Here is a 17,248-nt window from a genome sequence, read left to right as displayed (position 1 = left end):
CGGTGGAGATGTTGGAGCGCCTGATAGGCACGACCCAACAGTAATGAACAATATATTTCAAATCCTTATGTGTACAGCTTGCACATCAAATCCATTGTCGTCTAGTCCGGTTAGGATACCTGGCTTTCACCCAGGCGACCCGGGTTCAAATCCCGGCAATGGAATGTATTGTTTTAATTTTTTTCTAGTAGCTCTTCCAGGACCAAACAGCATTTTTACTTTTTGTATGTAGTAGTGGAATGTTTGCTTTTTTTTTTTAGTAGCTCTTTCAGAACCCAACAGCATTTTTACTTTTTGTATGTAGTAGCTCTGCCAAAACCCAACAGCAGCAGAGTAAGACGAGACAATCTAGCACAATGTGAAAAGTGAAAAATAACAGCAGCAGAGTCAACATGAGACAATCATGGGCGGACCCATAGGGTATGCTGGGTGGTCCACGGCATACCCTGGAGTCGAGGTGTAAGTGAACAATATAAATTTTTATGTAAGAAAAAAAAAACTTACCTGGTAGACACGCCCGAGTACCCGACGCCTCCTAGCCGTTCGGCTTCTGTGCGGGCACGCGAACTCGCGCATACGGCGCTCGGCGCAGTTACTCCGCTCCACCTGGCTCGAAACCCCACCGGTCCCACGTATTGACTCATGCGCACCGCCTGCAACCATCCCGCTGGATTCGTGCGGTCACGCCGACGCCATCACGGAACGACACCACGCGCCCACCGCCCACGCGGCCATGACGGTCGCTGACTCGCCAGACTCGGAGGCGCGGCCGCGGCGAAGCCCGACGCCGGAGGGCCTGCAACGTTATCGTCTCGGCCGGCTGCCGCTCGACGAGATACTGAGACGCACAGTGGCAGACAGGTTTAAGATTAATCTTCTATTCTTCTTCTTACTTGTGTACTTAAATAGTTTTAATTATTTATGTATGAGTCATTTTTTTCCAGTTCGTGAGTTCATTCATCCGCATCACTGCATCAGGTCAATAATTAGCATCCGGTCATTAGTCCATCATATCCCGTGACTTGTGAGTTTTCTAACCGAAAGTTCCAAACAGATCGATTCTATATTATGAATTATTTGTGTTTCATTTGAACAATTTATATCGAGATTTATCGTCTTTTGTAGCTTAATCTTTTAATTTAAGGCTCATCATATTATTTAATGTAGTTGATTTTACCAAATTAGAATATAATTTTACCGAATTGCATAAGAAAAAAAATTACGGCATACCCTATGATAAAATCCTAGGTCCGCCACCGGAGACAATCTAGCACGATCTGAATAGTGAAAAATAAGCATAAAACTCATAACCAACTGTCGAACTCAGCATTTACACTTTGATGAACTCAGCATTCACATGGCTTCAGCTATGCCAGAATATAACACAATTTACTTTAAAGTAAAACTGAAGCCAGGTAACAGGATAATACTAGATCAGCGAGTTTGTAGCAATTCCACCAATGCAATTGCATGATCCTTTCGGAAAATCTGGGCCGACTCTTGTTTTTATTTTCTTCTTCTACTAAAACTTACGGCAAAGCTTTTGCCACTCTTTTGGGGAAAAAAAATTCATGATCCCCTTAACAAGGCAATTCCTGCTTTGCAGTTAACATCTAAGCATCGCTTCTTGATTCATTAGCTGGTACGTACAACCGATTCACGGCCTCACATTGGTCAGTCAGGTCATCAACTCAGGTTTTGCAGATTTGGTGCTATGCTAATATGCTATGGAGAATCTAGGGAGATTAATTCTGGCACAACCCTTTGCTAGTTAAGCTTAGGCCATTTTTGCGTTTCAAAAGGAAGTGAGTAACAGTCGGCAGATGTATTCTTGAATTCGACATACAAAACAGTTGAACATCATTGATCTGCAGTCCAATATAGAATGAAATTTTCGACAGTACGGTTCGACTACAACCAAACATGCGTATAGAAACTGGCAAACTGTACAGAAATGTATGAGTTTTTTTTTTTTGTTTTTTTACAATGATGAATTGATATTTGAGAAACCTTGTCCAAACTGAAGTAAGACTGAACCACTGTGATATGGTAAGTGTATATCAGTCCCTACAGATGGTCTGAAAAATGTTACATGAGCTGAATTTTTAAGCTGAAGAATGCCAATCAATCAAGAACTGATACTAAACTTCCTCAGGGGATACTAAAGTACTTGAATCTAGAAAGCCTCGCAGCTCTGTAAGTACCCGCAACTGGTGCTTCGTCGCACTATTATATGCTTGAGATTATGGATCGCGCTGGCATGACAGATTGCAAGCCGTGCTCTACACCTGTTGATTCTATCAGAAGCTATGCGCTACAGCCGGTGCTCCTGTTTCGGACCCAACTGACTATCAGTCTAGTTGATGTCATGCAGTACCTCACCGACACTCAACGTCTCAACCGGATATCGTCTACACCATTCAGCAAGTCTGTCTTCGTGTGCATGATCCCCGAGAGCCACATCGTACTGCTTTGAAGCACATACGATATGTCCACACGCAAGTCCACAGTTCCACAACGGACAATGCCGTATTCCTCGGTGATAATCTCATTTCTTGGTCTTCAATTCCCAGAGTGTATCTCGGTCCAGTGTAGATGCTGAGTACCATATTGTTGCAAATGCTATTGCTGAGGCTACCTCGCTACGCCAGCTCTTGCTCAAGCTACATATGTCCTTGCGTCGAGCTTCTCTGGTGTATTGCAGCACCGTCTCTATGTCTTCCAACCTCATTCAACCTGGACTTTGTTGTTGTCAAAAAAAAAAAAAAAAACTTTATTCATGAGCCTGTTGCTCTTGTTGCTCTTGGTGATGTCCACTACTTCATGTAGCCACTTCATTATAGTTTGCTGACAGCATCCCATATACATTCCGGGTGTTCAATGCTTTGAACGGAGACATCATCTGCATTGTTTTACTCAAAAAATCAGAGAACCGAGTACAGCAAGAACATTCTGTACTACAAACGTTAGGTTTTTACTGATAAAAGTTTTCCTTCTCTACTGCACAAGTTCAGCAGCGAAGTAGATAGTTTCATTTTCAGCATACTGGACAGAAGCAAAGAGAGGAAGTGTTTACACATTCAGTTGAGCTGGATACATCATAGTCCTGGATACATACATATAGCAGGGGTTGCTCGCCTGAGCTCTTCTATCTTCGACTTATTTTTTTGGTTTTATTCTTTATTTATTTCATTTCGATTTTTCCCTCTCCCTCTATCCCTATCCTCTAGGTACAACGTTTACATCAATAGAGAACTTTTTCCTCTGTATGAATCGATATTATTCCATTCCAATTTCTTCCCGAAACTTCCCAAGCGACAATTTTACATTTGTTTAGACAAGACAGTTTGTAGAATGGGGCCTACCCTAATTTAGCCAGATTTCACGAGTTGCTCAGAGAATATAGGTATAGATTCAACATGAGAAACACCAATGTATTTAGAATACAAAATATATCACCTTTCCCTATCTTCAAAGAGCAATCCTCACTGCCACTACGTTATCTAAAAAACAATCCTCTCACTGCCACTAGCAATTAGACCTGAAGAATGTGCATCCATGGAATATACAAGAGAAGAATGCCCAATCATGTCCAGCAGGGGCTGACTGGCACATAACTTGATAGCGCTGTGACAAACAAAAATACCATGTGTGAACAAATAGCAACCAGTGAAGAATTAGAGTGATTGCATTGATGATGCATCAAATTGAAAGATGAAGAACAAAGGGCAAAGGACTGGTGGGTGGGTCAAAAAATATTTTCAGCAAACCCAAGGAAACATTCTGATGCACAAGGTGAGCATAAGTTAACAAGGAGCCTATATTCTTTTTCGCTTACCTGTCGTGTGGGGCGGAAAGAATTCCTAGACCTGGCATTGAGGCTAAACATCTAACAGTATCCGCATGTGACATAAAATTAGGTCAGGTTTAAATGAAGCTTAAATGTTTAAAAGCAGCAACATAAAAAAAAATAGTTCTTATTCTCAATCCCATGCAGAGTGTTAGCTGTCTGCTCGGGATAGAACTTAAGACGTGGATAAACTGCTACATATGACTGGAAAAAGGAGGTTTACTGCTATCTATATTTGTATTTAGTCAGTCCATAGGAAATCTCAATCGGACTATCTGAGCCAACAACAATTATAGCTTTCCTTTCTGTAGTTTGTTTGACCAAGAGCTTAAGAAGTTACATGATCCATCCCCAATTAGTGAGTATTAAATGACATTGCTTGTTTCTAAATTCTAATGTCAACACATGGAAATTCTGCAAAATAAGAGATGCCCAGTCTTCACAAATTAATTGCACTTATCACTAAAAAAATTAGTAGCATAAACACATTAAAATATGAAAGACCCAGGTGCAACTGTAACCAAGGATTTTTACTGTACACCTGGAGGCAACTAGATGATTGAACTAACAGGTTCTAGCAATCATTCAGTTCCAGTTACAGTGGCTACAATCATCACTAACAGTTTTTAACAAATTGTTGGATAGTTCTTTTCTTCTTTTTCTTCTGATTACATTGTCAGTTCAACAGGGTAATTGAACCAATCACTATCATGGCAGCCTACCTAAATTGAGACTGCCCAACTATCAATTGACAGAATTTCAAGATGATTTATGATCGTATCATAAGAATACGAACACCAATCCTAAAATGCGATAGAGTGAAATGGACACCAGAACAGAATCAACTGGATCTAATCAGAACTCAAAATCTTGCAAGATTATAGTACAATTTCAGTTGGCACAGGGGGCATTAATTTTTGTGGTTTGGAATCACTAAAAGCACCTAAAGTTTGATATTTTCAAACAAGCATTGATTTTTTTGTTCATGCATAATACCAATAAAATGCTTAATGTAGAAGCAGCAGAATACCGGGGTGTGTTGCTTCTGGCGTTTTGGTCCCTTGATTGGGATTGTGATACCTTTGTCCTGAGTAAACTCACTGGGATTCGCCTGTCTCTGACTAAGCAGTAAGGCATGCCACATCAAGTCAGTCCTCACAACGATTTTTACTGTACCTTTCTCCATCTCTGGTCCTAGTTTACCATGCTGATGCGTCAGATTTCTGCCCACCATTGACAAAATGAAGGGTGTTTTTTTGTAGCAAAAGTGTCCATGATTCATTTTACTTCATGCTCCTACCATATGCTTGTTCCAAGAAAATACAATGAACATTGAATCTTGCAGTCCAAGTTGTAAACACCATCAAACATTTTGAGGGCATGAGAGAAGCAAAAACTAATATGAGATGGTTCTTTGCTTCCGCAAGTGCCATTTTGACCGTAGAACAGACTCAGCAAGCTCATGTTTGCCCTCGACATTTAGACCATGGACAACAGTCATGAAGTTTACTGTGCTGGGAATGAAACCATAATCCGACATGTCATGGATAAGATGCAACCCATCCTCTGATCTACCTGCTTTGCATAGGCATGACATGAACATGGAGTAGGTTCCAAAGTCTGGTGCAGGTCCTTTCAGCTTCATTTGTTGGAAAACATCCCAAGCCTCTGAAACCATACCCATGGCCATGTAGCCACGGATCAAAGCAGAATATGTGACAACTGTAGGATCACATCCATTCTCTTTCATCTCCCTGAGCACATCCAATGCCTTGACAACATCTCTCTTCTGAAAGTAATAAACAATGAAGGAGGTATATATATGTGCGCTTTGAAGTATCCCTTCGTTCTTCATTTCTGTAAGCTTGGCAACAGCAGCTTCAAATTTGTCCCTCCTTAGCAAAACATGGATGAGACTCCCGTACATGTACTGGTCCCTGGAGCAACCATGTTTCTCAATACAATCGAACAAATGGAGAGCTTCCTCCATTCTATCAGCCCTGCACAATGATCTAAGGAATATGGAGTAGCCAGCCTGCACAGAAAATCCTCGTTCACATAAGGATACTACTGAGCTTGTTGCATCTGCTATTTTCCTACACTCGCATAGAGCCAAAAGATACATGAAAAGTATCCTATTATCAGGTATATGGCCTGCATGACACATTTCTTGGAAGATTGTGACTGCCACATCTATTTTCCGCCCTTTACTGCAGGTGAGGTACATTATCAGGTGATTGTAAGTAGTTTTATCAGGCAGAAACCCACACTCCTTCATGTCACAGAATGTCTTCAAGGCCTTTTCAGACAGATCAGCATTGCCATACTGACAGACCATGACATTCCATGTATCCACAGTTGGGGAGCATCCGGTCCTTAACATTTCTCTGTACAGATACCACATGTGCTTAAAATCTTTTGCAGAACCCGCAAGTTTCATAGCAGTATTGTATGTTTTTGTAGTAGGAATGTAGTAAGGTCGTCTCCCAACCCATGAGAAAAATTGCAAAGCAGCACGACTATTCCTTTTACAACGCTTCAAAATGGCATCAACAAGATTAGGACTAAAATGGACTGATCTCATCTCCAGTGCCTGTTGAGTTGAGCCCCAATCATCATCAGAAGACAGAATCTGACATATTTCATCGACATCTCCATCACTGTAGTCCTGTTGTTCTTTCTGATGTGTATCATCAGAAAGCGTGAAACTGGAGACCTTACCATATTGATCTGAAGGAGAGCCAGTGAACTCCAATGCCAGTTCTTTATCTTGGGGATTAGACTTGCGCATTTTTTGAAACTTATCAACATTGTCAATGCCATCTAACTGTTCGAATTGCAAACCATCTCTAGGGTTTCGCAAATTAAAAGATGCCCGCATTCTCTCAACATAACTTGCCTCTTCCAAATAGAATTTGTCGCGTAAAGCAGAAATTAACCAGCGGAAAGTTGTCTCAGAAGGCCTGACATCATATTCCAGCATTTCCTTCAGAAGTGCTACGGCCTCAAGGTGCCTGGACACCTTGCAGAGCTCTCGCATGAACACTGTATATGCTTTCAATGTGGGTTTCGGACCATTCTTATTGATATTCCTGAAGACATCCCATGCTTTGGATATATGTCCGCTGCGAACATGCCCACAAATAAGTGCTGTGAACGTAACAATATCTGGTTCAACACTGTTTTTTAGCATGTCTTCAAACAGTCCACATGCTTCTTCACACTGATCTATTGCAAATAGGTGTTGCATGACCTGGGTATAAGATGACGCAAGTGGAACACATCCATATTCTCTCATCTCCCGCAGCAAGTCAAGTGCCTTGATATGGTCCCGTTTCCTAAGGTAGCCATTGATGAGGAACGAAAAAGTTGTACTGTTTAGACCTGATGTCCTCTTCATGTATTCTGTGACCTGCAAAGCTTCATCCATTCTCCCTGCTCTGCAGAGCCCTCTCAGGAGATTCTCAAGTGCAGATGAGTTAGCCATCGATTTATTATTCATCTTCTGAAAGACTTTCCATGCCTCACCAAGCTTTCCTGCTATGCAAAAGCTTCGAAGAGCCTCCGTGTAGCAGTACTCCTCTGGATGTTTCATGCCCTCAATCATATCATCTCTGATAAGATAGACACCTTCAGCTGTATTATCCTGTGTTGCAAGACAACACATTAGTAGTCGAAGAATGTCAGTCCCAACCTCCACATTGCTGGGCATATCCTTGTAGAATTCAAGAGCAAGCTCAGGCTTATCAGCATTGCATAAAGCGTGAAGAACTGTCCTATAGACTTTACTGTCTATCCAGATGGATTCCGATTTCCTCATCGCCTCAAAGGTTGACAGCATCTTGCTGATCTGCCTCGCCTTCCCATAACTGGATAATAAAATCGTCCATGTCTTCATGTCCTTGGGGCACATCTCCCGATCCATCTCGCCCACGAGCTCCTCCATGATACCAAAGCTCCTCGCTTCGCCCGCGATGTACAGCATCGTGTTGTACGTCTCTGTCGTGTGGTGGAAATCTGGGAGTCGCTTTGCCCAGTGGAAGAACCAGAATCCCGATTGCCTGACCTTGAAGCACCTCTTCAGCACCATGTTAACAAGGTTCGGAGTGTAATTAGCGCCCAGTCTCTCAAGCTTCCGCTCCACCGACGGCCCAGGTGCCTCCGACCGGAGGACAGCTGTAATCCTGTGCACCATTGCGCTGATATTATCATCATCAGAATCTACTGACATGCCAGTGTCTCCAGCCTCCCGGCAGAATGCTTCTGCAGCATTGGCGATAGTGCCACAAGATTGACGACTCCCATCATCTGCAGAGTCACCAAGAACAACCCGGTCCGAAATGCTGCCAGCAATGGAGGTAGAAGCCAATGCCGCTCTCTCTGAAGCAATTCCTCGAGCACCTTCGGTGCACCCCACAGCAGTAGCTCCGAGGTCATCACAAGGCGCGCCGCCATTCCTTCGGGGTCCTAACGCTTCGACATTGGCCACTGAGGCAACGAGTTCGGAGATTTCCTGGAAAAGAGAGGCGCGCGCTCCTGGTGGCTCTGGGCGACCGCTGCCGGCGGGCGCAGGCGCCAACTTTCTACGAGGCTGTGAGCGGGGAGGCTTGCGGGAGGTGGTCTTAGAACGGGATGTAGGGAGTAGGAGGAGGGGATGGTGGCGAAGGCGCAAGTGGCAGTGGCTGGAGCCGAGAAGGAGAGGGGAGAAAGCGAGCAGCCGGGCGGCGGCGCTTCGCGCCATAGGCGGAGTACCGGAGTGGGCCGGCGTCGATTGCTCGCTAGATCTTATTTAACGACAGGATCTTTCCTGCGGGTGTCGCTCTAGGCATTCAGGGTCCGTTCGGTTGGCAGCCGCATACCGCACCCGCACCTTCCGCGCCCTATTTTCGTGAGCGTTTGCTTCGCGGCCGCATGTTGCCACATGTTTGGCTCGTCGCAATTTCCGCTTCAGTTGCAGTTTCTTGCGCCAAATGTGTGGCGAGCAATTTTGCCGCCGCACCTTTGGCGAGCCGCACTTCAGTTGTGGTGAGTTAAGAGCACAAATCAAACACGATCTCAATACGGTGGTCTTCATGTTTCTTCTGTTTTTGCAACGTCTTCATCGATTGCTCGCCGAATCTTATTTATTGAAGAGATCTCCCGTGTGGGTGCTGCTCTTGGCATCCAATCCAGTGGTTTTTTATGCTTCTTCGGTTTTTGCAGGGGCGCAATTAGGAGGATAATCAAGTTCAAGCGACGACCGGGTTTGAATTTGGGTTTCCAATCTAGCATTGCTAGTACTAGCGGCGCCAGATTGTTTGTCCCTTCATCTTTGACGGCGAGGTGGCCGATGTTACGTGGATGCGTCCTAAGAAGTTCCCGTGGCGTTGGCGGTTGATCATGCTAAGTTTTCAATTTTAGGCCATGTTCGCTTCTCTTATAATCCGTACTTTTCAGCTTATTTTTTTAGTCGAAACATTATTTTTCTCTCACAACAAATCAGTCAGAACAGGATTTCGGTTTATTTTTTTAGCGAAGCGAACGAGGCCTTAGTGTCTATCGTTAAGGATGATTAGAAGGTTGCACTACTTTGGCCATCGTTGGTGTTATTGAGTTCCAACGGGTTAGAATTAGATAGTCATCAACAAGGTTTAGAGGTGAAGATTGCTATTAGAGGGCTCTGGATATACTCTGGTGTATTTTTGTTCGCTTGAACTTATCAGCTTGGCTTATCAGTCATGGTACAGTGTTTTTCTCTCGCAACAAATCAGTGAACTGTACTTTTCAACTAGCTTTTCAGTGAAGCGAACGGGCACCCATGAACATGGATGTAATTGTGCTACCTTATATTGATACAATCTCTTTCCCTTTGAGGTAAAAATATGGCACCACGTAGAATGACTGACGTGACCCCACGTCAAACTAAACTACTTTGAAAACTATACAAGGAGGAAAAGCAATCGGTTTTTTAGTTTCGAGGAGCTAAAAGATTCGGTTTTCTAGTTCAAGTAAATCGGACCATAAAGGAGCTCTTGAGGAAATAATAGTTAAAGGGGCTCTGGAGGACTTTCCGAGAATGTACAAGTGTCTGTGAAGGTTTGGCCGCTATTTGTCTCAGCAACCAGATTGTACTGGCAGGCTTGCCTAACTTTGAATCGATGCAGCGTATAAGTTGAGTCCTCGTCCGTCCGCCATTGCTGCCTTCGGCAGCGTGTGTTATGATGTTTCATAAACGAGTAATACATATCAAAGTTACTTTGCCTCTGTTATATCCACTTAGCATTGGCGTAAAGAATAGAGTTGCGTCCATCTATTGATTGGTGAGATGGACACTAATAATGTTATGGTTCTTCAAAAAAGCCAGTCCTAGTCCTTGTTTAAAAAATATATGAAGGTCTACAACTGTCAATAGTATTTATCAAACAACAGTAAAAAGTCTGTAACTATGGCATGCGCTGATGCGCATTTAGGCGATAGACACTTCAGAAGTTGTGCGTTAGAACCGGCAATTCGTCACAAGCATCAGAAAACTGTAGCAGCTACCAACAACTCCACAATTCAACATTTAGCATCAGAGTCATGTGAAATTTCACTATTACAGTAGCATGTATATCAACTATCAATTGACTCAGTAGTCAGCAGAACTTCACTTGATAAAAAAAAAACAGTAGTACTGGTGCTACTATTAACGAACAGCACGCATCACAATTCACGACTCATGTGGCAACCATGTTACAGTAAAGCCTTCCCAGAATCGTAACAAACTGTAAATGAATAGCTCCTTTTTCATATTTGAATAGATCTCAAGTGTTCCAACACCAAAGGCTGCTCACAAATGCCCAGAGCAAGCAAAACTGAATAGTATTACAGAGGGTAATAAACATAGCTGAAGGACTTACAATCATTCCTAAGAAATAAGTTTCAACTTGAGTAACTGTGCTATGCTAAATGATTGAATTAATCAGGATCAAAAGCCATGGCTGTTGCCATGTATCCATTTTTTTTCATTTGATTTATTGTGTAGTATTTCTAAGGGGGTAACTCTTACCATGATCAGATGACTCTATCGCAGAAAGAGGCAGCGGGCACCTCTAATCAATCTTAACAGACGAGAAGAGGTAGTGGACGAAGTAGAAGGAGAGCAAGAAACCAATGGCACCAGTGGAGAGCATGATTGCAAGGGCCATGATCAGAGAATAGCCAATGTAGAGTGTTGCGGAAACTGGTCCACTCAGGCTCCTGAGATCGAACACCAGGTAGTTAATTGAGTAGAGGAACACATAGAATGCAACAGAGCCAGAAGCAAAGAAGGCCTTCCACCACCATTTCCAGTCCTCCACGCAAAGGTGCATGTAGGTTAGGACCAGAGAAACTTCACCACAGACTATGACCAGCAGGAAGAGGACAATGAACAGGAAGCCAAAGACATAGTAGAATCTTCCCAACCAAATGCTGGAAAGGATGAAGAAGAGCTCAATGAAGAGAGTACCAAAAGGCAATGTTCCCACACCGAGCACAAGCAGCCATGAGGGGAACTTGCGCTCAGGGATCTCTCGTGGAATCTGGTTGGTTCGGACAGGGTAGTCGATGCTTGCAGCACGTGTGCCTAGCAAGCCTCCAATAAGTGTGAGTGGCACAGAGATGCAGAACCACAGGGCCAGAAGGGTGAAGAACAGTGAGATGGGTAGAGCTCCAGTGCTCTTCTTGCCCCACAGAATGGAGTTAAGCACAGTAAGGATGATGAACACAATCCCAGGGAAGAAGCAGGCAGTCAGCCAAGCAACAGATTTCCACCCTTCTGAGGTTCCTTTGATAGTCCTCCAAACACGGACACCAACATATCCAGCAATGATACCAAGGAAGAGGTAGAGAATGATCATTCCGGTCAGGAGCATTCCCCTGGAAGCAGGTGAGAGGAATCCCAGAGCAGCAAACACAATTGTAACAACTGCCATACCAGTGATCTGGATACCATCAGCGACCATAACGCACAACAACTTTGGACAGCTGGGCTCTCTGAAGACATCACCAACAACAAGTTTCCATCCTGAGAGCTCCTCATTCATCTGAGCTTGTGCTTCCTTGTCCATCTCCTCATACCTTGTCAGATCCCTACGGACAGTCCTCAAGAATATGACAAACACAATACCAGCCAGGAAGAAGACAACCATCATCGAGTTCATGATAGAGAACCAGTGAACCTTGGCACCATCCATCTTCAGATACGCATCCCACCTTGATGGCCACTTGATGTTGCTCTTGACATACTCAACCTCATAGGTAAATGTAATCCGCTCATTCTCACGGATCACCTGAGATTTCTCAAGCTCCAACGGGCAATTCACAGAGTCGGCCTTGTCATACATCTTGAGCTTGGACATGGCCTCAGGATCACGCCTTACACTGCAAGGCACAACCTCAAACCCAACAATCTGGAACCCACTCTTGCGATCAGACTCAACCATTGCAACACCATCCTCACTCGTGACCACCACATCACCCTGCGACTGGTACTGATGGACCAAGACTCTGAACTTGAGGTGGTTTATGATATAATCCTCATTGCTCCCTGTCGGGTTGTACCCAACAGGAAACCCAGTCCACTGGATCGTTACCCCATTCTGCTCAGTGAACCGCATGACCGGTAAATTATCCAGTATCATGTTGACCTGGTACAGATCTCGCGCCCTCTTCTTGAGCAGCTCGGCCTGCTCCTTGGTGAGCGGGTCCGTGGTGCAAAGGTATACTGACTTATTGACATTAACTTGGAAGCGATATGGGGAGTTGTCGATCTGGTCACCCATGAGGATCTCACCAAGGTTCTCAGCGCTCTTCTTGACACCATCCAGAGGCTTGCAGTATGGCAGGCTGTAGTAGCTGAAGGGCAGCTCGGTCTCGATGGAGGTGAGCGAGTTGACCTTGGCCGAGATCGCCTCTCCAGAGGAGTAGGTGTGCATGAAGGTGCCGGGGAGGTAGAAGGCATGGACACCCGGGTGCAGGCTCAGGAGCAGAACGAGCACGGACGCCGAGATCCATGGGGATGGCAACATCTTGGCCACCATTACAGTGACAGTTCTTGTGATCGCCCAATCAAGAACCTCACAACCTGCAAGCAATTGTATAAAATAATAAATCAATTCCATTCTTAAGATTGCCTCTCTCTTTTTCCCCCTTTCAGCCTCCTTTTTCCCGGGGAGATATCAAGATATAAGGATACGGCATAAAAAATATAAAACTCCAGGATGGAATTAGCATGAGACATAGGTTCAGTAGAACCCCAGGAACTTTTGAAAACATAAACTGCTACAGTATATAATAAAAAATAAAAGAAAAACGAAGAGATGTTGCTCCACCGCATGAATTATAATGGTGGAGACAACGTCAATTCAAATGGAGTGGATCTAAACGCAGCAAAGGAATCCGCAGTAAGCCTGGTGGATCGGAGCATCCATGCCAGAATCAAATACTCGTATTCAGGGCGCAAGAGTCACAACAAAGAAAAGATCTCCTGCGGAACAAAACGAGCATGCCTCTAGGCAAACTAGTGCTCCCTTACCAACGGATGAAGAAATGAATCCCAAGTCCTAGTGAGAGAGACGACGCCTGGATCTGTCACCGAGGCGCGAGGAGATGCAGGGTAAGGGAGTGAGGAGCGCGGAGATCAGGGGAGGGGAGGGAGCTCACCTCAGATCTAGATCGCTGCCGAGACGACGCAGGCGAGGTCAAAACATGGGCGCGCGCCTCCTCTTTCTCCCTCTCTCGCTTTCCCCTCCTCGAGATCGCGGACGGAGAACGGGAGAAGATGTAAACGCTTCGCCGGCGGAATCGATAGGCGGGGGAGACGCGGCACGAGCCCGCCAAATTTTATACCCGCCCTCTTCTTCCCCTTCGACCTTCGCACCCCCCACCCCACCCAACAGAGCAGCTTTAATACGTACGGAGTAGTTTCTTTGCTGATGACACGGCTACCTCCGTCACACACACACACACAAAGTCCTAAATCTTCTCTATGACAAGTTTATAAAAAAGATTATTAATACTTTTAATGTTAAATAGATTTCTATAAAAAATATATTTTATGATAAAATCTAATAATAATTACTCCATCCGTTTCAAATTATAACTCGCTTTGACTTTTTTAATTCATCTATTTTGCTATGTATCTAGACATATTATTATATCTAAATGCATAGCAAAATGAACGTACCAAATAAGTCAAAGCGACTTATAATTTAGAACGGATGGAGTATTTATAAACATTCATTTTATTTATATAAATTTAGCCAATTTATGATTGGTTTAGGATAAAACTAAAATGATATTTTCTTCTGACACAGTAGCATTATCATATAGTCCTCCTATATACTCACTTTGTTCTATAAAAAGTATCATTCTCGTTTCCTAATAAATCAATCATTTCAACTTTAATCAAGTGCACATAAGGAAATAATAATAGTTACAGTACACAATTAGTTTATTAATAAATCATTAACATATTTTCATAATAAATTTATTTAAAGATATAAATGTTGCTAATATTTTTTACAAATCTAATTAAATTTTAAAAAAAATAACCAGCACGAATCTTATTGCAACATTTTTTACGACATAAAGGGATTATTTCTTGATATTTATTTAAATATTTTTTTGTTAGGTCGTGTGCCTTTTCGTCGGTGTGTGGAGTGTTTCGGGCGCTGGTCCACGTTTGGGATCCGTTCTTTCGTCGGTTTGTGGAGTGTTTCGGGCGCTAGTCCACATTTGGATCCGTGCTTCCTATTGCCCTATTGGGTCTCCACTCTCCACGACTGACAATATCACCACGTGTATGAGAAGTTTTTTAGCGGGCTAGGAAGGCTAGTTGATCGTTGTTTGACCAAAGCGGGGTTCGGCAGGTTGGTGGGGAGCCTAACCAGAAGAATCCGTGTTTGCTTTGCAGATCCGCACCGTCGGTTGGTCCTGTTATTTTTGTGAGACGAGGTTATATTTTGGTAAGAGCTGGTACACCGTAGAATATACAGTACAGTACTAGTAGTACGTTGAAAAGACGGACAGGCCTGCCTGCCTACCTGCTTACAGTCCGATTAACAGCTCAAATCACGTTAAATTTAGCTGGCTAATCATGTGGTACCAGTGAGCTGCCAACGAATTTGACGGTATCGTTGCCCAGGCCTCAGGCTGTGAGCGCAGAAGACATGAGCCCCCGGTCTCTACATCACACACAATGCAAGGATGCAGCATGCCCCTTCCGTGGTTGTAATCAGATGCTGCCCCAGCTCCAATCAGACAATCACCCACGAAACTGACTTCAAACAAGGAGACAATCAGACAAACGCCCCAGCACAACCCGCCAATGGAGATCCTACGAACTTGAGAGAGACCACCAGATGCGTCCTTTTTATTTTCTCCCCTGGTCCAGCCACGCAAATGCTACCTCCAACCTGCCGCGCCGCGCGACCGCGATGCCTTACTTCATTGATGATCGCCCACCACTCCCGTTCATTTTCCGTTTCCGAAGCCAGCAAAAGGAAGGGCGTCATGGCTTCACGATCACTCACACACCCACCCTCCCCTGCCGCTCGATCATTAGATTTCTCGTTTCTTAGCAAGGAAGGTGGAGTGGGGATGGGAGCACCCAAGACGTGAACCGTCCAACGATCTGAGGGGGAAAAAAGGTTGGAATAAACAAGGAGCGAAAACCATCGCGGTTTGCATGAGCACGAAAAGGGGTCACGTTTCTTAGGGAGCACACAACAGCTTGGGTTGGGAAGGGAGTACCTTTCACATGAACAAGCCAGGTCACGTCTGTCAAAGGAAATCGAGAGCACCTCCGCATCGAAAGCGAAGAGCCAAAGGCGCAGGCACATGACGACCGCAACTGCCGTATGCTATATAGAGAGAAATACTGCAAATAGACGACAGGTCACCGGGAAAAAGAAAGTCATCTGATGCATTCTGAACCCTGCATTTCCATTCCAGTAGAAAAGGTAGGTAGATAGACAAGCTAGATAGCAAAAGATGGTGCAGAATCATAACAAAAGATGGCGCAGAATCATAGCGGTCAGCATCAGCATTAGGTTTCTGGTATGTCTGTTTGGTTGTTATGAGTTGAGGCTGAGAACAACAGCGCAACGCCAAGGTTAGAGCTAGAATCATTTCATTTGAGCAATAAAAAAAAGCAACAGCCAAGAGTGGGACTTCCTTCCAGAAACATGGGGAAAAAAGGCAGAGGGGTTGGCATACACATTTCATCAGTCTAGCAACATAACCAATCACTGAATAAAGCTAACTCCGAAATGACATTTTAGCTGCCATTCAAGAAACCAGACAGAAGTGCACGACAAAGAAAGGGCTTAATAAGTTGCCTAACATCTGAATTTGACAGGCAATCCATGAACATGGGGGTCAACCGTAGCAACCAAACATTTGAGCACCTCAAAATCGTAACATGTTCAACTAACAAAACACAGGTCCTCAGAATGACATGATGAGAGTTGAACTGTTCAAGTCTCATAACTAAAGCAGAAACAATAATAGCAATGATAAACAGCAAAAGGATCAAATGAGATATATATTCTAGTACCAAGCAAAAGAACAACGGTGGTAACGTCTGCAAATTTGATTCCCTTGCTGTAGTCACATGTGCAAGACACAGTTACTTTGAGTCTCTTACAATCATTTTAGAACAGTGAAGAAAGGTAAATATGAATATAGGACCCTAAAAGATTCTTTACAATATTTGAAAACACAAATTTAAGTGAATGAAGTGCATGCCCAAAAATATATCTGACTATGTTTTTCACAGATTTCAGTATCAACTTAACTAAGAAAAAGTAATAACATGATAGAAACAAACCTAATGAAGCCTGAAATTGAGTGACTTGACATAACAGTGATACCTAAAAAATCACACATTACTTTCATTCATTCATAATGGTACGAGTAAAAGGCAAAAATGAACTTTCAAGCTTAACTATCAAACATAAACTAGATGTAGTGTTCTATGGAATCTTGGGTAAATACATAACGACAAAAGAAAAGCGTGGAGAAGGTGTGCATAGGAAACATTTTGTACATGTACTCCCTCCGTCCAGAAAACATACAATTCTAGCACAGTGTCATAGTTTAGTTTCTCAAGTTTAATTAATTATAGATTAAAAATTATCAATATTTATGATATCAAATAAATACCATTAGATTAATTATGTAATGTATTTTCTTAATAAATTAATTTGGAGTTATAAATGTGAATAATATTCGCTAGAAATTTGGTTAAACATAAACTACTTTTGCCGGCACGTAACCCATAGTTGCATGTTTTCTTGGGCAGAGGGAGTAGATTATACCATAAGAACATAGTTCTCCAGCTGGAAGCCAATCTTGCAGAAAGAAACAGACAAAACACTCCATACGGCACCAATG

General features: G+C 43.4%; 2 protein-coding genes and 1 non-coding gene across 4 annotated transcripts; 1 reads left to right on the top strand and 2 right to left on the bottom strand.

Annotated features, from left to right (window-relative positions):
- The first annotated feature begins 90 nt into the window (after positions 1 to 90).
- TRNAE-UUC (transfer RNA glutamic acid (anticodon UUC)) lies at positions 91 to 164 on the top strand. The gene has a single exon. It is a non-coding gene; the product is annotated as a tRNA-Glu (tRNA).
- Positions 165 to 2,087: 1,923 nt separating this feature from the next.
- LOC136474684 (putative pentatricopeptide repeat-containing protein At5g06400, mitochondrial) lies at positions 2,088 to 8,675 on the bottom strand. 2 transcript variants are annotated; one of them, XM_066472247.1, is made up of 3 exons: positions 4,881 to 8,675; positions 3,460 to 3,627; positions 2,088 to 2,902 (listed from the first exon to the last, which is right to left on the bottom strand). In XM_066472247.1, exon 1 carries the CDS (start codon positions 8,589 to 8,591, stop codon positions 5,247 to 5,249), a length of 3,345 nt encoding a protein of 1,114 aa, XP_066328344.1. In that variant the 5' UTR covers positions 8,592 to 8,675; the 3' UTR covers positions 2,088 to 2,902; positions 3,460 to 3,627; positions 4,881 to 5,246. The 2 variants fall into 2 exon arrangements, with proteins under 2 accessions (XP_066328344.1, XP_066328343.1); XM_066472246.1 differs by lacking the exon at positions 2,088 to 2,902 and having other exon boundaries at positions 3,167 to 3,627.
- A 1,905-nt stretch (positions 8,676 to 10,580) lies between these two features.
- LOC136477999 (transmembrane 9 superfamily member 12-like) lies at positions 10,581 to 13,709 on the bottom strand. Its single transcript, XM_066476317.1, has 2 exons — positions 13,514 to 13,709; positions 10,581 to 12,935 (listed from the first exon to the last, which is right to left on the bottom strand). The coding sequence occupies exon 2, from the start codon at positions 12,889 to 12,891 to the stop codon at positions 10,921 to 10,923; it is 1,971 nt and encodes a 656-aa protein (XP_066332414.1). The 5' UTR covers positions 12,892 to 12,935; positions 13,514 to 13,709; the 3' UTR covers positions 10,581 to 10,920.
- Between the last annotated feature and the right edge of the window lie 3,539 nt (positions 13,710 to 17,248).

The sequence above is a fragment of the Miscanthus floridulus genome, chromosome 8 (genome assembly GCF_019320115.1).
Source record: "Miscanthus floridulus cultivar M001 chromosome 8, ASM1932011v1, whole genome shotgun sequence".
In the NCBI taxonomy this organism is placed as follows: Eukaryota; Viridiplantae; Streptophyta; class Magnoliopsida; order Poales; family Poaceae; genus Miscanthus; species Miscanthus floridulus.
This window is presented reverse-complemented; position numbering and strand designations above follow the sequence as displayed.